General features: G+C 41.4%; 1 protein-coding gene across 2 annotated transcripts in view; it reads left to right on the top strand.

Moving 5' to 3' along the window:
* Positions 1–22,122, top strand: part of jade2 (jade family PHD finger 2) — a 647,761-nt gene that overhangs the window by 531,905 nt on the left and 93,734 nt on the right. For both annotated transcript variants that reach the window (XM_034177959.1, XM_034177958.1), the window contains exon 11: positions 13,209–13,327. In XM_034177959.1, the coding sequence (XP_034033850.1) occupies positions 13,209–13,327 (119 nt within the window). The remainder of the gene's footprint in view (positions 1–13,208; positions 13,328–22,122) is intronic.

Below are 22,122 nucleotides of genomic sequence, written 5' to 3'. Positions count from 1 at the left end.
TTATTTTGAACATTTGATACAACAACAATTACAAGATAGATCAGTAAAGACAACAACAAAAAAGTTCCTACTGTGTACCCACCATGTCCGAAAAGGGGTAGGGTGAAGCATCAGCTTATTTATCCCTACCCCTTCTTCCCCACAACCAGTAATACCCTTTGCCACATATACACATAGATTCCTACACACCTAAACCGATATCAATATATATATATATATATATATATATATATATATACATATATATACACATACACATACATATATACATACACACATCAACATACATACACATATATATACACAAACATAAATATACTCCTACACATACCTACTTACATACAAAATACTATATATTTACAAGCCGAAGCAAAAAACAAAAACACCCTAACCCTCATTACCCTTCCTCCTCCCTATACCCAGAAAAAAACATATTTTTGTACCGCTGTTTGAACTGGTTCATGCTTGGACATTGCTTGAGCCCCACTCCCAATCTGTTCCACATCCTCACCCCACAGACAGAAATACAGAAACCTTTTAATGTTGTTCGTGCCCACTGATGCTTTAAATTAAATTTCCCCCTCAGACTGTAATCCCCTGATCTGTTAAAAAACGTATTTTTAATATTTGCTGGAAGTAAATTGTTTATTGCGTTATACACAATTTGTACTGTTTGAAAATGAACCAAGTCTGTGAATTTTAAGAATTTGGATTGTAAAAATAGTGGATTTGTATGATCTCTATAGCCAGTATTATGAATAATTCTTATAGCTCTTTTCTGCATTACTGATAGTGATTGTGTTGTACCTTTATAAGTATTACCCCATACCTCTGCACAGTACTGTAAATATGGTAAAACCAGTGAGCAGTAAAGAATGCGGAGTGAGTTGTGGTCCAGAATATGTTTCGCTTTGTTTAGAACTGAAATGCTTCTTGACAGTTTACTTTGTATATGTTTTATATGAGTCTTCCAGTTTATCTTATCATCTATTATCACCCCCAGAAACTTATTTTCATGTACCCTTTCAATATCTACCCCCTCGACTTGTAACTGAACCTGTATGTCTGTATTACAATAGCCAAATAACATGTATTTTGTTTTACTTAAGTTTAATGATAATTTGTTTCTGTCAAACCATATTTTCAATTTTCCCATTTCTATACTGATCCTCCTCAGTAACTCCTGCAATCCCCCCTGAACAAAAATGCTGTGTCGTCATCTGCAAATAATGACTATTTTAATATTTGGAAACATTGACAATATAATTTATATAAATTAGAAACAGTTTTGGACCCAAACTGACCCCTGTGGGACGCCACAAGCATTGTCCCAAGCATGATGATGTAATTCCCCCAACTTCACAAACTGTTTTCTGTACTTAAGTAGCTTCTCACCCAGTGCAACACCAACCCCCTAATCCCATACTGTTCCAGTTTATTGATGTAATATGTCATGATAATTGTATCAAAAGCCTTTTTAAGGTCTATAAATATTCCAACTGAATGTAATTTGGGGTCTGTGGCGTTTGTAATCTCCTCAACTGATTCTATTAATGCAAGTGATGTTGAACTATGTGCTCTGAATCCATATTGACTAGCAGTAGTATTTATGTTTATTTATGAATTTGTCTATCTATTATTGAATAACTTTTCTAATAATTTGGAAAATTGTGGAAGGCAAAGAAACAGGTCTATAATTGTGAAGTGGTGTCTATCCCCAGTCTTATACAGTGGCACAACCTTAGCTATTTTCATTTGATTGGGAAATTACCGCTTTGAAATGATAAGTTACAGATGTATGTTAATGGTTCTACAATCCATTCAATGCCTGTTTTACCACCACCATATCAATTCATTTAAATCGGTAGAGGTTTTAGATTTACAATTATTCACAATGTCTTATAATTTCATGTCATCCACTGCTGTGAGGAACATTGAACAGGGATTTCTTTCTATGAGATTATTATCCCAATCCTCAGGTTGGGAATCGGGAATTTTTTCTGCCAAGCTTGGTCCAATATTTACAAAAAAAATTAGTAAAACCGTTGACTACCTCATCCTTATTTTCCTTCTTGACATTATTATCAATGAAATACTGAGGGTAACTCTGTTTTTTATTACCATTTTTGATAATGCTATTTAATATATCCCATATTCCTTTAATATTGTTTTTGTTATTATATAATATGTTACTATAATATTCCTTCCTACATACCCGTATAATATTAGTTAATCTATTTTCTTATATCTATTTTCTGCCTCTTTAGTCTTTAGTTTTATGAATTCTCTATACAGTGTATTTTTCTTATTACATGCATTTCGTAACCCTTTCGTCATCCATGGTCGAGCTTGGATTTTTTGTTTTCTGTAGTCTTGTTTAATTGGACAATTTTTATCATATAATGATGTCAATATTTGTAAAAAAGTTTCATATGCACTATCAACATCACTTTCACTGTATACCTTTTCCCAGTTTTGCTCCTGTAAATCCTTCTTTAGTGTGTTCATGTTTTCCTCTGTCCGCACTCGCCTGTATTTTATTTTCTCCTCTGGCTGATTCCGCCGATGGTTTCTATTATAAACGATGAAAACTGGTAGATGATCACTAATGTCATTGATTAATAATCCACTCAGTGTTATTCTCAATATCATTGCTGAATACGAGGGCTGTCAATAAAGTAACGGTCCTTTTTATTTTTTTCAAAAACTATATGGATTTCACTATATGGTTTTTACGTCAGACATGCTTGAACCCTCGTGCGCATGCGTGAGTTTTTCCACGCCTGTCGGTGACGTCATTCGCCTGTGAGCACTCCTTGTGGGAGGAGTCGTCCAGCCCCTCGTCGGAATTCCTTTGTTTGAGAAGTTGCTGAGAGACTGGCGCGTTGTTTGATCAAAATTTTTTCTAAACCTGTGAGACACATCGAAGTGGACACGGTTCGAAAAATTAAGCTGGTTTTCAGTGAAAATTTTAACAGCTGATGAGAGATTTTGAGGTGATTCTGTCGCTTTAAGGACTTTTCACGGTGCGAGACGTCGCGCTGCGCTCTCAGGCGGCGGCGTCAGCCTGTTCAAGCTGAAAACCTCCACATTTCAGGCTCTATTGATCCAGGACGTCGTGAGAGAACAGATAAGTTTCAGAAGAAGTCGATTTCAGCATTTTATCCGGATATTCCACTGTTAAAGGAGATTTTTTTAATGAAAAACGTGCGGACGGATCCGCGCGTCGGGACGCAGCCGACGCGGTGCGGCGGCACAGGAAAAACACCTCCGTGTTGATAACCATTTGTAAAATCCAGGCGGCTTTTGATGGCTTTCAGTGGAGTGAGTATATGAGAAATTGTTTAACAGGCAGGACATGTTCCAACTTGTCCTTAAGGCTTTCAACAGAGGTGTTTTTCCTGTGGCGGAGCGTCGCGGCGGCTGCGTCCCGACGCGCGGACCCGTCCGCACGTCTTTCATTAAAAAATCTCCTTTAACAGTGGAATATCCGGATAAAATGCTGAAACCGACTTCTTCTGAAACTTCTCTGTTCTCTCATGATGTCCTGGATCAATAGAACCTGAAATGTGGAGGTTTTCAGCTTGAACAGGCTGACGACGCCGCCTGAGAGCGCTGAGCGACGTCTCGCACCGTGAAAAGTCCTTAAAGCGACAGAATCACCTCAAAATCTCTCATCAGCCGTTAAAATTTTCACTGAAAACCAGCTTAATTTTTCGAACCGTGTCCACTTCGATGTGTCTCACAGGTTTAGAAAAAATTTTGATCAAACAACGCGCCAGTCTCTCAGCAACTTCTCAGACAAAGGAATTCCGACGAGGGGCTGGACGACTCCTCCCACAAGGAGTGCTCACAGGCGAATGACGTCACCGACAGGCGTGGAAAAACTCACGCATGCGCACGAGGGTTCAAGCATGTCTGACGTAAAAACATATGAATGAAATCCATATAGTTTTTGAAAAAAATAAAAAGGACCGTAACTTTATTGACAGCCCTCGTATATTATCAATTAAGGTAGCACTATGGGATGTAATTCTGCTTGGCCTGGTGATTTTTGGATATAAACTCATACTGTACATTATACTGATAAATTCATCTGTTATTTTATGCTTATTTGGATTGAGCAGATCAATATTTAAGTCACCACAAATGAACACAGTTTTTTGATTAGTTTTTGAGAACATTTTTCCCATACAGTCAGTGAATGTTTCAATACTAGATCCTGGTGCTCTATATATACAGCTGACTAATACATTTTTGCTTTTTTCTTCACATATTTCAATAGTTATACATTCTAATAAGTTATCAATCACAGTTGTCATATTGTCTACTATTTTATAATCCATGTTCTTATCCACATACACAGCCACTCCTCCTCCACTCTTATTTTTTCTGTTTACACAATTAAATTCATATCCATCCAGTTCAAAATCCATTCCTTTATCTTCATTGATCCATGTTTCTGATATAGCAATTATGTTAAATATTTTTTAAACTGACTTAAATATTCTTTAATGTTGTTAAAGTTTGCATATAGACTTCTGCTGTTGAAATGGATTATTGATAATTTGTTATCCGTTTTAATGATCCGATTAAACTGTTCATCTGTATAATAGCAACAACTGTCATTGATATTTGAGAAGAAATTATTGTCCAGGTCTATATCGTGCTCCAAGTCCAGTACATTGTGGTCTGTGTATTTAAATGTTCTCATTTCTACTTTTCCACGATCAGCAATCCTTTGAGTTATATCCTTCTTGTCTCCAGATGTAGATGAATAGGTAGTAGATGAATAGGTTCCTCTGGTCTGTGTCATGGTGTTGTGATGTGTTTGTGTCCTCATACCTTATTGGTCATATTTGTCCAGATCCTCGCTTTAAGAAACACTATTGTTCATATTTGTCCAGCTCCTCGATGTTCCTTATTGCCATGACTTTTGCTTGTTCTGGTGATCCGTTCAGTTTGATGAATATTTTACAGTTTTAAGTCCATGTGTGCTGGATTTTTCCCTGTTTCTTCAAGAAGCGTGCTTTCCTGGCGATGTCGGCATTCCGTTTGGTGAGATGTTCATTGATGAATACGTTTGTCCCTTTCAGTTTTCTTCCTTGTTTTAACAGTGCTGTTTTGTGTTTTCTGTTGATGAATCTCATGATGACGGTTCGTTTATCACCGTCATTTCTCCGGGGCAGAGGGTGGCACGCTTCAATGTTATTTAAATCCATTTCTATACCCTTTAGATAGGAGGAAATCAGCAACCTGTTTTTCCACAGAGCTGACCTCCTGTTCACGGGGCTCCCCTCCGCTCTCATCTGTTACCGCCCGTGCGTAGGACCGTGGTTTGATATGAAGACCTGTGATGATGACGCGTTAATTCTGGTGTACTGCTCCAATTCAGCCACTCTATTTCCAGCTGCACCAGATGCCGGTCTTTCTCGGCATTCTGGAGCCGTAATGCCTTCACCTCCTCCACCAGATCCATAATTGATTTCTGTTGCTGCTTCACAACAGAAATCTCCTCTGATAGAAAGTCCAGAGATTTTTTTAATATCGTCACCTTCCTCCGCTGTCAGAACCTTCTTAGGCCCCATGGTCGGCTTATGAGCAGCTTGTCGATCGCCGATGTTAACAGGCTGCGTTGTTTGTCACCGGGATGGATCTGCACTGCGCTGGTGCCGCGCGGCCTGGGTGTTTCAGCGCTGATGGATCCGCGGTGGCTGCACGAGGCCCCGGGGAAGCGGCACTCGTGACGCGGGGCTCTAATGACGCAGCGCGCGGCCTCAGTGAATTCACCACGTTAAGCGGGCCTCGGACGTTGTTGCTGTCCAGTCGCGGGGCTAAGTTGCCGGTTGAGGTGGTATTCCCACTGTCCGGGTTGGCAAACACCGGCGTGGCAGATGGCAACTACAAACACCACCTCTGAAAACTCAGGTACAAACTTTTTGCAGCTCGCTCTGACGACACGCACATAACAGTGATGTGATAAATATACAACAAATAAGTGCGTGGTCTGGCGAGGTGGTAAACGGTGCGCTCCCAGCAGCACTACGGTCCGGAGCCAGAACCAGTTCGGACCCAAGGACCCCGCCGACACCCCCCAGGTGGCCGCGACAACCGAGTCTGTGAATGAAGAAATCATCATGTGAGTCCACACTCTACACACAGAGGGACCGCTCAAAGGTGTACAAACAGCAAACACTTCCTGGCTTAATTACTAATCAGCTTCCCACCCTGCAGGCATGGAACACCTTGTTCACAAACTCACTGCAGTGGAAGCTGATTAAAACGACTAACATAACAGCTCAATATAATAAGGTGTGAGGGACACCACATTTACTGACTGTACAAATGTTAGTCACAAAACCCAACGTACCTCAGGAAGTGTGCTGACGAGCGTGAGACCTCACCTTCTCCTCTTTCACAGACCATGCATCAAACCTGGACGTTCTCTGCATCCACTGATGATGAGATGGCTCTCAAGACGACGATCTCACCTGTCTGGTCACAAGGTCGAGTCTCTGGCAAACACACACTGTGCACTCCAGACTTAAATGCCACCATGTTCCAATCCGTGTAGATGCACCACAGCTGTGAGTCCTGACGAGCTGCACGTGATCAGCCTCAGGTGATCAGGGTGAGGTCCTGATAAACTCAGCTACACAGCCACTCAGTCCCAAATGCGCACCACCTGGGAGGAAAACCAAAAGACAGAAACAGAAGACAAACAAAAGCCAGCCAGGCACGCCAGCCACAACAGTGTTCATTTCTCAGTGATTTCCTCCAGAAACTATCTGCCAAGCTAGAAACTGCTGCATCCTAGTAAGAGCAAAATACTACTGGAATGAATTTGAATTTTTTTTCTCACCAAAATGGATGCTGCACTCACACCAGTTTATTGTCTGGGAATAGTCCCCAGATTGCATTTCAGAGCTTCTAGAATTCAAACATTTTCGTACAGGTGATGTTGGAGGGTAATTTTAGGTTTCAGCTTTTGTTTTTCACCACTTTCATCTCTGAATATGTCAATCGTGAGTCACTTTTGTGCGGATTAAAGTTACTAACTGGGACTCCTGTCTTGTTGCGAGAAAGAAACGAGAATCGTCCTCCGTTCTGTTCACACAGCTCCAAACGCTGCGTGGCTCTCTGCTGAGTCAAGTTATAACGATAGAGTCCAGTCGGAATTAAATAACTTCAAAGTGAAACAACCGTTTTGTTTATTTTTATTTATGTCCAGAGATCAAGGATATGAGGTCTGTTAGAAAAGTATCCAACCTTTTTTTTTTTTTTCTTTTCAAAAACCTGATGGATTTGAATCACGTGTGCCTGCATGAGCCAGTCTTGAACCTTCGTGCGCATGCTTGCTGCTCCAGTCGTTCCGTCATTTTCCTTGCATTGAAAACCACCGAGAGCACTACACACGTCCTCACACAAAGGCTGCTTACCAGCAAATGACGCAATCGACAGGCATGAAAAATTCACGCCATGCGCATGAAGGTTCAAGATTTTGTTCATGCAAGCACACGGATTAAATCGATCAGGTTTTTGCAAAAAAAAAAGGTTGGATACTTTTCGAACAGACCTTGTACAGTGACCAATTTCATATTTATTTACTTAAGACTCAGTAATACATAGAAAGCCTGTAAAGCCTACTTTTAGTACAAAATTCACAAGAGGTATCGATAACGAATTGGATCGATAAGCAGAATCGATAATGGCATCGATATCGATAAAATCTTATCGATACCCATCCCTAGTAGTAATCCTACTGGGTCTTGTAATTTTAAGATATATCCTAATATTATATAATGTATTAATAAATTCCTTAGTCACTTTATTATTATAATTTGTATTCACAAATCAATATTAAAATCGCCACAGCTGAACAAAACTGTTTTAATGTTAAGTCATGTTCCTCCATCCAGCCTTTAAAAGTGTCCATTAAACATTTTCTTTTCTCCCTACATATTTCTACTGTCAGTCGTTCAAGTACGTGGTCTATTAGAAAAGTATCCGACCTTATTATTTTTTCAAAAACCATATGGATTTGAATCACGTGTGGACGTGTGTACCAGCCACGGAGTTTCAGCCACATACTAGCACACTGCTTTGATCACCTGTTCTGCACACACAGCGTGCGTGCAGCGGCTGCTTCAGCCATTGTGAACACATGCGCGCAGCTGAGTGGACACACATTCATCACTCGGATCACCTGTTCTACTCATGGTACATGTGTGCACTCTGTCATGTGAGACAGATACTGATGAGAGGTCAGTTAGTGCTGGGACTGTGAGGACGAGCTGAGATTTCATTGCGTGGGTTGAGTGACTGAGTGAGTGAGTAACAGCTCCAGTGTCTGTGCCTTCTGACAGCAGTCTGTGTCATCTGACTGTTGTCTGAAATATATTTGGGCTGCATTCTGCAGGTGTGCACGAGGCAGTCCGGATGGCGTTGGGCCACGGCTGGCTACGCCTCTTTTTCTGTGTTGAAAACGATGTCATGACAGTGTGATGCTAATGGCTAAATGTAGCATAACCAAATAGCTCCTTTATGAATATTTTATTACAAATATCTGTAATAATATGGTTCATTGTGTGGTTAATTAGGGTAATGGATCATCTAATGCTGCGTTCACACCGGGCGCGACCAGACACCACAAATTCGCATTGGTCACGTGGCAACGGACGCGCCACCATCGCCCAGTGTGTCAATCTACTTTCGCTGCGGAAATTTGCTCCAGTGCGTCATCAAATAGGAGGAGCTTCCATTCGCTCGCCGGCTCTGGTTGTCAGTCAAGTTAATATGACGGACCTTGATCACATGGAGTGAGTTGTTGTGGAAAGCTGACAAACGTCGTGAGACGTTCCCAATTCGGGGAGTATCATTATTTGCTGCAGGAGCTGTGTCTGGATGACGGCCGCTTTCAGTGGTCCTTCTGCCTCTGCAGGACCCAGTTTGAGGACCTCCTGTCCCTTTCATGCGCGCACATATAAACAATTTAAAAAAAAAAAACCTCCGCTGCCCCTGCTGTGGGGCTGCTGCTTGCTCCAAAAACTCTGTCATAATTGTGTTAAGAAACCAGTCACCATTTGTTTTATTATACATGTGTGTAGTTAATAAGTAAAATAATCTTCAGGGATGATTCGCTCGCAGCGTGCACGTAAAAAAAAAAAACTCTGCTCCCCCTGCTGTGGTGCTGCTGCTCGCTCCAAAAACTCTGTCATAATTGTGAAATAAAGGACAAAACGGACATAAGTCCTGCTCACAGGCTGCTACCAGATACAGGACATGTTCAAATCCAACTCAGTCAAACTCCAGACATTTCCACGTCACTATTCAGTCCCTGATTGGTCATCGTGGTGCGACAAGATGAAAAAGTTCAGATTTTTCAACTTGGGGAGGAGGGCAACGCAACGTGACCTCCACAAATGCGCCAATCGCTCAAAATCGCTTCACTCGCGTCGCTTCATTCGGGTCCATCACATCGCGCTGTGCGGCTTGGCGCCAAAACGCGTCCTTCCATAGGGATTACATGGCAACCTGTTGCTGCTGTCGCTCGCGTCGCGCCCGGTGTGAACGCGGCATAAGAAGTGTGTGCTCCAGTTTTTCCATCAAGTGATGTGGCAGCTTCACTGCGGGCACACAGAAACACACACGTAGGGTGCTTTATGGTATAAATTTCTAATCTTTACTATTTTGTGTTATATTGTATGTTCTTTGTGTTAGTTTTATCTTGGGTGTTAACCACAACCTTTTGGTGGATCATAGTTTGGGGCCCCTGTGACTTTTAACCTCTGGGCTTCAGCCTGTGCAAGCGCCTGCATTAGCCCACCCCTCGATTTCACTTCAGTCACGTTCTCATCTCCAGCATTTATTTATTTATTTTTTACACTTTTTACTCACTATTTTAACAAGCTCTGTGAAGTGCTGGATTTCCATAGTTTTATGTGTTTAATAATGAAGCATCACTGTTAAACGAGCTGTGAAAAGGACTTTGGGCACCTGCGTGTGTGAAGCCCAACAAAGTGGAGCCACATGATCCTGCACAGAGACTCTGCGCCCATCTATGATTTATCATGTATGAAATTTAAAGCATCCGATGGAGGGAAAAATGACATCGATCTTAAACAAAAACAAAAAAAATCTATTATGTCTATTGTGTCTATATGGCGCAAATAATCACACTACTGTCATTTTGAGCTGTCTGGATGTTACACTGGAAGTTATTAGTAAAAGAAAAGCACTTGCCAAGTAAAGTGATGCCTGCCATGTTCAAGAAATAAAATTATTCTGAAATACCAACATCCGCGTCAATAAACTCCAGAGTTGCGTTCCATGATCAGATGGCAAAATAATTCGTCCATGTATGTTTTTACTTATCATTTCCTTTTGTCAGAGACGGAATAGCATGAAAGTGTTTTCCAGTTCTTGAAAAGTCTCTGTTGTGAGTTTATAAGCCGTTCTTCCTGTTTTCTGTCAGTAAAAATGTCAGAGTGGCAGCCTGAAAAGTCTCTCTCTCTCTCTCTCCTCTCTCTCTCTCTCGCTCTCTCTCTCTCTCTCTCTCTCTCTCTCTCTCTCTCACTCTCACACACACACACACACACACACACACACACACACACACACACACACGGAGTGCTCCACTCTGCCCGTGCTTTGCTGATGTGGCCTCTAGGATTGGCTGTGATTGAAAGGTGTGTGTGTGTGTATATATATATATATATATATACTCAAAAAAAATATAAACGCAACACTTTTGGTTTTGCTCCCATTTTGTATGAGATGAACTCAAAGATCTAAAACTTTTTCCACATACACAGTATCACCATTTCCCTCAAATATTGTTCACAAACCAGTCTAAATCTGTGATAATGAGCACTTCTCCTTTGCTGCGATAATCCATCCCACCTCACAGGTGTGCCATACCAAGATGCTGATTAGACACCATGTGCCTCAGACATCAGTCCACAATAAAAGGCCACTCTGAAAGGTGCAGTTTTGTTTTATTGGGGGGGATACCAGTCAGTATCTGGTGTGACCACCATTTGCCTCATGCAGTGCAACACATCTCCTTCGCATAGAGTTGATCAGGTTCTCAATTGTGGCCTGTGGAATGTTGGTCCACTCCTCTTCAATGGCTGTGCAAAGTTGCTGGATATTGGCAGGAACTGGTACATGCTGTCGTATACGCCGGTCCAGAGCATCCCAAACATGCTCAATGGGTGACATGTCCGGTGAGTATGCCGGCCATGCAAGAACTGGGGCATTTTCAGCTTCCAAGAATTATGTACAGATCCTTGCAACATGGGGCCGTGCATTATCCTGCTGCATCATGAGGTGATGTTCTTGGATGTATGGCACAACAATGGGCCTCAGGATCTCGTCACGGTATCTCTGTGCATTCAAAATGCCATCAATAAAATGCACCTGTGTTCTTCATCCATAACAGACGCCTGCCCATACCATAACACCACCGCCACCATGGGCCACTCGATCCACAACATTGACATCAGAAAACCGCTCACCCACACGACGCCACACACGCTGTCTGCCATCTGCCCTGAACAGTGTGAACTGGGATTCATCCGTGAAGAGAACACCTCTCCAACTTGCCAAACGCCAGCGAATGTGAGCATTTGCCCACTCAAGTCGGTTACGACGACGAACTGGAGTCAGGTCGAGACCCCGATGAGGACGACGAGCATGCAGATGAGCTTCCCTGAGACGGTTTTTGACAGTTTGTGCAGAAATTCTTTGGTTATGCAAACCAATTATTTCAGCAGCTGTCCAAGTGGCTGGTCTCAGACGATCTTGGAGGTGAACATGCTGGATGTGGAGGTCCTGGGCTGGTGTGGTTACACGTGGTCTGCGGTTGTGAGGCTGGTTGGATGTACTGCCAAATTCTCTGAAACGCCTTTGGAGACGGCTTATGGTAGAGAAATGAACATTCAATACACGAGCAACAGCTCTGGTTGTCATTCCTGCTCTCAGCATGCCAATTGCACGCTCCCTCAAATGTTGCAACATCTGTGGCATTGTGCTGTGTGATAAAACTGCACCTTTCAGAGTGGCCTTTTATTGTGGGCAGTCTAAGGCACACCTGTGCACTAATCATGGTTTCTAATCAGCATCTTGATATGACACACCTGTGAGGTGGGATGGATTATCTCAGCAAAGGAGAAGTGCTCACTATCACAGATTTAGACTGGTTTGTGAACAATATTTGAAGGAAATGGTGATATTGTGTATGTGGAAAAAGTTTTAGATCTTTGAGTTCATCTCATACAAAATGGGAGGAAAACCAAAAGTGTTGCGTTTATATTTTTGTTGAGTGTATATATATGTGTGTGTGTGTGTGTGTGTGTGTGTGTGTGTGTGTGTGTGTGTGTGTGTGTGTGTGTGTGTGTGTGTGTGTGTGTGTGTGTGTGTGTGTGTGTGTGTGTGTGTGTGTGTAAAAATATAAATGAAGACTAAATACAACTTTTTGGGTTAAATTGTTATACATTTGTTGCCACGATATTTGACAATTGTCCAATTGGAAATTTAATTTTGCCACTATAGTTCCACAAAATGGGGACAATGTCTCACTGGCTTCTTTTCCCTTCCTGATCACTGAGATCGTATGTGCTCTTATTTACCTCTGTGTGTTAAATGCTGTGCACGCTTGTTTTTCTTTTCCTGTGAGGTCTTCGCATTAAACCCACTGGGCGCTGCAGCGCACAGCATCAAGTATCAAACTGGTCCCAATTTAACCTGAAGTACCGCTGGAACCTTCCATAATCCAGACAGAGCTGTTGGATTTAGTAGCGGTCTGTTCACTCCTTTCTTCTGTTTGAGTGTGATATCATCCTGTGTTAGAACTCGGACTGTTTGTGCAGACTGAACTCATACAGTACAGCTACACTCAGTGTCCTCTGGCAGTGTGCATTTGCTTGTTGGTGTCAAAAGGTAATGATGTGCCGCAGTCCGCTGTAACAGACACATGATTGGCAGCAGCTGGTGTGGAGCCACTGACAAAAAGGTTTATCTGTGTGATTGGCCCCGGGCTGGTATTTGTATAAGTGATCGCCACCTTTCTGTATTTATGTCCATGTGCCTGTTGATCACAGTGTTTTTGTGCCTGGTTGCTAACAGCTTTGTGTTTCTGTATGAAATTTACATACAACAGAACATCCTTCCTTTGATATTTCATGATAGTATTGTCATGTGTTTCAGGTTCGGAACCTGTGCTACATGGTGACACGGAGAGAGAGGATGAAACACACCCTGTGTGACCTCCAGGAGAAGATCTTCCACCTGCAGATACAGTTACTGGAAGAAGAGTTGGCTGGAGGTGAGGGGGGATGGGGGCCAGTGTTCTTTACTATAGTGATTTTTTGCTCCAGCGGCTACTGCACGGGAGCTTGTAGGCTTGTCTGTGTGTGTGTCTGTGGTATTCACAGTGCTGTTGTTCAGTACCAAGATATTTGGGTTATAAATTAATCTCAACTCTCACGCATGAGTTCAGACAGAACCGACCTTGACCTGCTTTATCTATGTCAAATCCAGTTCAGCATGTAATTACAGGCCATCCACACTTGTGTACCAAACAATAATCATCGTAGACCCAAGATATGTGAGATATAAGTGGCTCTCACAACGCTGTTGCATGAGTTTAGACCAGGAGTGGGCAATCGTGCCATGACGGGCCAAGACACTGCAGGTTTTCCTTGCTACCAATCACCTCAGCAGGTGATTTCATTACTGACCAGGTGTCTCAGCAGGTGATTTCATTGACGATCACATGGTTATGTTCAGGAGAGAAGATCATCAGCAACCCACCTGCTGAGTTGATTGGTTGCTAGGAAAACCTGCAGTGTCTTAGTTTAGACAATGTCCACTTTGATCTACTTTTTCTGGGTTAAAATGTGCTGATTGAAGCCATTAATACTAAATGCAATAAAGTTCATTCCAATTTGGCGCATAAGGAAACTAAAACATAGTAAATACCATACATACCGAATATAACAAACTGGAAATTGATATCAATATCATTTTAATCCATCAAATAGGAGCATTTCTGCGGAAAACGTTCTGTAGTTCATTTTGGTGGCCATCTTAAAAAATGGCCACCAATTGATCAAAGATGCTAAAAAGTATCATGAGTATCATGAGAATCACTCTGCCAAATTTTGTGCTTGTATGTCCAAATGCACGATTTTTCCATTATTTGCTCCACTGTTATAAAAGCCTGAAGGTTTGTGCCTTCACTGTGTAAAATGTGAACATAAACCTGCCTGACAGACACATAAGCTGGACATTATTTTCCCATATTTTTCTCCTTTCTGGATCTGCAGAGGCTATTTACATTTTATATCCATTTCCAGATTAAGTTTTGCATCCATAGCTATCAACCCGCTATGGCGATGTGTGTGATTTACAATGTGATCAGTGCGATCACTCTGGTGTTGGAAACAATATGACACCTGTCAGTTAATGAATGTCGCCACTCTCACTTACTGGGCTCGACAATAGCACTGGTCCGATGGCCCGGTGGCCTTTTTTTACATGTTCAGGGCCACCACGGGCCAGTGAAGTTCATATTTCACTGGCCCGTATGGGCCAGTAAGAATTAAAATCGCTTTGGGCAAATTTATTAGTCTTACCGTGAAGAAATCTGTCGATGTAGCGAACATTTTCGCTACATCGTCCGCCATGTTTGTTATGGTAGCTACGGCGCATGCGTGGGGCCGTCTTCGTCTCTTTCCGTGCCACTTGCCGAAGTGCAGACGAACCCACAGACAAACTTCGTCTACAGGAGCATCTTCTGATGTGGCGCGAATTTCACTTCAACATCGACGCCTCATTTTCGCTTACGATCGCAATGAATATTATGAATTTATTGAAACCTCCTGCCCCTGGGCAGAAACCAGGGAAGCAAAGAAAAGAACACCTATCACCCTCAAAACAAGCACAGAAGAGGAAGGCTGCTGATGGTGAATATGAGAAGAAAAGGGTGAGGAAAACTTGGCAAACTTCCTGGAAGAAAAGATGGCCATGGCTGGAGCGTGATGAGGAGAGCGAGGTTGTCTTCTGTGGAACTTGTAGGGCCATGCCAGAGTATGCTGACAAGTAAGTATAAATATACCAAGTCCTGGTAGACATCTGGTATGATTTCATACGCCAGTTTAAAAGTCTAATCAGTATGACCTTGTGGAAACCCCACGGTAACAACATTAGCAAGGGAGCTTAGTATATGAAATTTAACTTATATTAATTTTGTAAATGATCAAGAAATAAATTTATTTTTGTATTAAAGTCTGAGTGTTCAAAAAATTCATATCAGTTACCTACTGACATTTCTTTCAAAGCGGACTCACTTTAAGGTTTTTATCATGTAGTATAAGAATATTGTGTTTGTTTTCAAGTGTTTTTGCATTAAGAAAGCCCAATTCTCATGTCTGAGTGTTGATTTAAAAAAATTCATATCGACGTTACCCCTGACATTTTTTTCAAAGTTGATTCAGTTTAAGGTTTTTATCACGTAGTATAAGAATATTGTCTTTGTTTTTTAATGTTTATGCACTGTGGAAGCCAAAGTTTAATGTCCGAGTGAAAAATTACATAAGTTACCTCTCAACTTTTTTTTCCAGAGTTGATGCACTGTAAGGTTTTTATCATGTAGTATAAGAATATTTGATAAAATAATGTATATTGTATTTGTGTGTTTCTCTTATTCTTCTTAAGTTTGATGATAATTTGCAAAAAATATGAAATATTTTCATTTTTAAATTTTTTTTTATTTATTATTATTTTTATTTTTAAAATATGAAATATTTTTGTCTTTTCTCAATAATTCCAGGTAAAGAAAATGGCTTTCCTTCCAAAAGGGCAGTTTTCCAGTTAAGGAAAAAAGAAACAAAACTTTTCTCATCTTTGATGTTATTTATCCTATTATTTCATTTATTTTCCAGGAATTGCTCCTTGTACAAAGGTCAGGTTACTGATAGATGCACAGGCTTCGATCCCCACCAGAATAGTGCTAGTCACAAGGCATGTGTGCATCAGATGGAAAAGAAGGAGAGAGGGAAGGACAACCCCAAGCCAGCTGTTCTTCAAGGAATCCATGTCAACAAAAAAATACATGCCAAGTTTGAAGAGCAGATGACAAACATGTTCCACATTGCGTACTTCCTGGCGAAGAATGAAAAACCATTCACTGACTTCCCAGAACAAGTGGCCCTGAACACCAGGACAGGATCAAACCTGCCGAAGTTTTATACTTCTGATAAGGCTTGTGCTAGGTATTTTTATTCTGCTTTTCAGTAAATTTACACCATCAATTTTATTTATTTATTTATTTTGAACATCTAAAGACAGTTGCGTGTTTGATTTTTTTTTTCAGGTTTATGCTTGACATATATGCACAAGAGAGTGAGCCATTCTTGGCAAAGTTAAAGGAATCCAAGTATATCAGCCTTCTTGTGGATGGAGCCACTGACTCAGGCCACCTAGAGGATGAGATCATGTATGTCAAGTTTTTTGACAAAGATATGGGACCCATACAACATTTTCTTGGCATACAGGATGTGAAGCACACTAATGCTGATGGTGTCATTGAGGCCATAGATACAGGTATGCAATTCATCATCAGTTTAATAGATGCATTAACATGTATGACTATTGTTGACTGCATAACAAAGGTTCTTTAACTGGTTGAATTTAATTTTAGGACAGTAGCTTCTATATGGTGTTAATATAAAATGAAAGCACAAGTGTTAATGTTTTGTAAGAACTGAGTGCACTGATGACTTAAACTAAAACAGACTTGACTTAAACTAAAACATAATGATGATTCCTTTTTCTTTTAAGTGTTCAAACTTGCAGGCGTTGAGGATTGGAAGACTAAAGTGGTGTTCATATGTGCCGATGGTGCCTCTGTGAACATGGGTAGAAAGACAGGTTTAGCAACAAAGTTAAAGCAGGAGATTGAGTATTTGCTTGCAATACACTGTGTGGCACATCGTCTAGAGCTGGGTGTCACTGGTATGTACCACAATTATTATCACACAATTTAGTTTTTTTATTTGCATGTGATGTCATTAATTTATTACTATTATATTCCACAGATGCAGTCAAGAGTAACGAGAGACTTAAGCGCCTACACGAGGTCCTATACTTCCTGTACGAGCAGTACCACTACTCAAACAAAGCCCTACGGGAGTTGCGAATGATTGCAGGAGCACTGGAAGAAAAAGTCCTAAAGCCATCCAACCTGAAAGGCACACGCTGGTTGCCGTACATTCATTGCGCCACAAAGGTAAGCTGGTAGTATATTTCAAAATTAACAATCTATTGTGCATTTCTGGGGCATTATTTAGGTTTGAAAGTTAAAGTATTTTAACCAATCTGTTTTTAGCACATGCATTTATTTTTTGCAGATTCTCTGCACAAGTTATTCTGTGTTTGTTGCCCACCTCGAGGACCAGGCGAGCACCGAGCATGTCAACAAACCCTCACCAAGTGTGGTTGGCAGGGCCAAAAACATGTTGAAGTACCTGAAGGACAGCAGAAATGTACAGTTCATGCACTTTGTGTGATGTGCTAGATGCCCTGAAGACACTGAGTCTAAACTTAGCGTGACCAGCTGACCCCTGGTAGGTTATTATACATCTACATGATTTTTCAATTTCAGGCGAAGCAGTAGAACACCAGATAATTACAACACAAAAAGCAGCAATGTACTGTATAAAATATTCAATTTTTGCATTTCAGGTGAAGCTGTAGAACACCAGGAGGCATGCTCTACTGCCCTTGTGGAACTGTCCTTGACTCCAGGGGAAATGCAGTCGAAAGTTTTTGAAAGTGTGGCCCTTAGTGGGAAATTTCAAGGAGTGGAACTGACCAATGATAGTGTGGATACTCTTGCCCAAGACAGGAAAGAAATAACGGGTAATGTACTTTAATATTAATTTATAAGTTTGGCTTAGGAATCAAAGAATGCCAGAAGGACAACTTTCCTTTTATATATAGTAATTATTCTATGATTTTATTTTTTGATAGGAGCCATTTTGGACCATGTTCAGAAAAGACTGGGAGATCTGTACTCCAATTCAATCATCTCGAAATTCCGTGCTCTTGACCACACATCATTTCCTAACTTGGAAACATCACGAGAGTCATTTGCGTTGCATGGGAAAGAAGAGATAGCTGAACTGTGTATCCACTACCAGAAGTTGCTGGAGCGGGATGGTGTTACGCAGGACCAGGTATTGAGCGAATACCGGCTATATAAGACATGGTCTTGCAACAGAATCTCATCTATGAGAGAAACTCTCATGACAGTACTACAAAGAGGTAAAACAAAAATATTGCAGCATTTTAACCTAATTACAGTAAGCATGCAGTTAAAGTATAAGTTTTCATCATAAACTATGGCAATTTCTATCTACTAATTTTTGTTTTTCTTCAATTCTTTATTTTAGATGACTTGAAAGAGAAGTTTGGCGCTCTGGCAGTGCTGATAGAAATATATACTGTCATGGCTGTCAGTACAGCTGTATGTGAGAGAGGGTTCTCTTGTATGAAGAGAATCAAGTCAGACTGGCGCTCATCACTTGCCCCAATCCAGATGAGTCGCCTCATGTATTTATCAATTGAAGGTTCAGCACCAGGTAATTTTGATGCAAATGCTGCTGCTCATCGCTGGTGGGGGTCTGGTGAACGTCAGAGGAGACCAGGGTATACTGTTTGGGAAGCCAGAAAGTCACAACCAACTGATGAAGAACTGGCTCTAGAGCTGCAAGAATTAGAAAATAAAATGGAGGAAGAACTCTCGTCTCTAAGGTCGAAGGACATGTTCCTTAGCCAGGATGAAGTTGATGAAGAGTGTATGGATGAGTATTGGGGGTGTGAGAGGGTGGAAGGTGTCATGCATGAGGAGGACATGTGCACCAAATTATAAATAATCAAATCTCAAGAAACTGACTCAAGAGACTGTCATGGTTACTTGAAATAATTTGTCACAGAAATAAATTTTTACTGGTGAAATTTACTGGGTCAACACAAGTTGCCAGTTAGAGCATTGTATATTTACTGGGTCAATGCGGCGACCGTCGGTTCGGCGCGGGCGTGAAAGTATGGGCCAGTGATATTTTCATCCGGGCCAGTAACTTTCAAATTCTACTGGCCCTGTGGGCCAGTGCATAAATTGCCTTATTGTCAAGCCCTGCACTACTTAGGCACTTTAGTTACACATGTAGATGGTACCATCTTGTGGCTGTAGATGATAATGCGGTATTTTTTTTGCATAAGTCGCATCAGAAAGTCCCAGAACTTGCCAAGCCAGTAAAAAAACAAAAAAGAAACCCACAAAAAAAAATATGACAAATATGGTATTTTATTTTAGGTGTTTACCTGCAATTTATGTTGAAATCAGGCCATGTTTAATCGGGTTTTCATAATGAGATTCTTATTGATTGATTATCAGCAGATGTATTCATGTACTGTGCAGTATACCTACAAAGATTTCCGATATGATTAGCACACTGATTGATTTATGTGGTGCAAAAAAAACAAAACATATGTATTAGCAGCCAAGGAATCATCCATGAGTTTATAGATCACAATAAGCTCTTTTTCTGAAATTCTTGCTTTCATCAAATTAAATGTATGCCACTACTGGTTAACCCTTTCTTTACAGCAGTGTCCAGTTAAATGACAAAAGCAAAGGCTTATTATTCCTGAACATAAAGGAATCATTGCCATCATTAACTAAAAATCTGTTAAAAATTTGGGGAAATGAGTTGTCATAAATTTGAGACATTCTCAGGTTCAACAATGGTAAAATGCATTCAAATGTTAAGGTGAACAAAAGATTTTATGGAAAGACATACATTTTTCAAACTGATTGTTTAAGGAACCCAACAAGCTTCATGGAGTAACTTTTGTGTTAGTGTGTGTGTGTGTGTGTGTGTGTGTGTGTGTGTGTGTGTGTGTGTGTGTGTGTGTGTGTGTGTGTGTGTGTGTGTGTGTGTGTGTGTGTGTGTGTGTATACGAGGTCTATTAGAAAGGTATCCGACCTTATTTTTTTCAAAAACCATATGGATTTGATTCATATGTTTTTATGTCAGCCAAGCTTGAACCTTCGTGCGCATGCGTGAGTTTTTCCACGCCTGTCGGTTGCGTCATTCGCCTGTGAGCACGCCTTGTGAGAGGAGTGGTCCAGCCCCCTCGTCGGATTTTCATTGTCAGGAAATGGCGGAATGATTAGGGCTTTTTTCCATCAGAATTTTTTCAGAAACTGTTAGAGACAAGCAGCTGGAAACCATTCGAAAAAATTTATCTGGCTTTCAGTGAAAATTTTACGGGCTTCACAGAGAATAAGGACTGTTACTACAGCTTTAAGGACGCCCCACAATGGCGCACGGCGCGCCGCGCTCCGAGCCGCCATCGAGAGGCAGAAAACACCACATCATTTCTAAACGGATGGCTGTGTGGAGCTGGGACCGTCGTGAGCAATTTCTCTGGTTATCACAAGAGCTGGACATCAGCCATTTTCCTGCAGATTTCACTTTTAACAAAAGATTTTGTCATGCAAAGCCGCGCGGAGGCATCGCGCGTCAGGACCGATTCGCTGATCGAGCGAGACAAAGGAACACCTCCGTTTCGGAGTGCCAGGGGACAAGTTGGGACATGCCCAGCTCTCCACAATTTCTCTTATACTCACTGGGCTGGTAAGCATTGAAAGCCAAGATAGGCATGTCATATATATATATATATATATATATATATATATATATATATATATATATATATATATATATATATATATATATATATATATACTAGGTCTATTAGAAAAGTATCCAACCTTATTATTTTTTTCAAAAACCATATGGATTTGAATCACGTGTGATTGCATCAGCCAAGCTTGAACCTCCGTGCACATGCGTGAGTTTTTTCACGCCTGTCGGTTGCGTCATTCGCCTGTGAGCAGGCTTTGAGTGAGGAGTGGTCCACCCCTCTCGTCGTTTTTTTCATTGTTTAGGAATGGCTCAGAGACTGCTGCTTTGCTTTATCAAATTTTTTTCAGAAACTGTGAGGGACATCAGAGTGGACACCATTCGAGAAATTCAGATGGTTTTTGGTGAAAATTTTATGGGCTTCAAAGAGATTACAGAGTGTTACTGTCGCTTTAAGGACGGCCCAAAGCGACTGGTGGTGGGCCGCTCTCTGAAGCCGCCATCGACAGGCTGAGCAACCATTTCGTTTCTAAACGGATGGCTGTATGGCGAAGCCTCCGCTCCTCTTTCCATGACAAATACTCTTGTAACAGTGGAATGTGCCATTCATTTCCAAACTGGACGCTGTGTTTTATCCGGGATGTCATCTGGCTAGCACAGGAATTGTGAAAAGACGTGGACATCAGCACTTTATCGGCACATTGATACAGATGTGTGGAGGAATTCTGCGCGTCGCGGCAGTGCCGCATGGTGCAAAGCAACGCCGTGATGAAGCCTCACAGGACATGTTCTGGCATGTCCACGCACATCCACAATTTCTCGGATAATCACTCAATGGAAAAACCACCGACAGCTGTCTGAACGCCATCTCAAAGCCGTCCTGTGAGACCAAAACGGAGGTGGTTTTGTCTCGCTCCAGTAGCGAATCCATCGTGACGCGCGAAGCCTCCGCTCGGCTTTCCATGACAAAATCTCTTGTTAAAAGTGAAATCTGCCGGAAAATGGTTGATGTCCAGCTCTTGTGATAACCAGGGAAATTGCACACGATGGTCACGGATCCATACAGCCATCCGTTTAGAAATGAAATGGTCGCTCAGCCTGTCGATGTTTGATAAAAATTTTTTGAAAAACTGTAAGGCACAACTGAGTGGACACCATTCGATAAATTCAGCTGGTTTTTGGTGAAAATTTTAACGGCTGATGAGAGATTTTGGTCTGTTAGTGTCGCTTTAAGGACGGCCCACGGCGCCTGACGGCGATCTGTGCTCCAAGGCGGCGGCGTCTCGCTGTTTCAAGCTGAAAACTTCCACATTTCAGGCTCTGTTCACCCAGGTCGTCGTCAGAGAACAGAGAAGTTTCAGAAGAGGTCGGCATGAGGAGTTTATGCGGACATTCCACTGTTAAA

The sequence above is a fragment of the Thalassophryne amazonica genome, chromosome 9 (assembly GCF_902500255.1).
Source record: "Thalassophryne amazonica chromosome 9, fThaAma1.1, whole genome shotgun sequence".
Classification (NCBI taxonomy): domain Eukaryota; kingdom Metazoa; phylum Chordata; class Actinopteri; order Batrachoidiformes; family Batrachoididae; genus Thalassophryne; species Thalassophryne amazonica.
The sequence above is the reverse complement of the archived record's forward strand: the minus strand, read 5'-3'. Positions and strand labels throughout refer to the sequence as shown.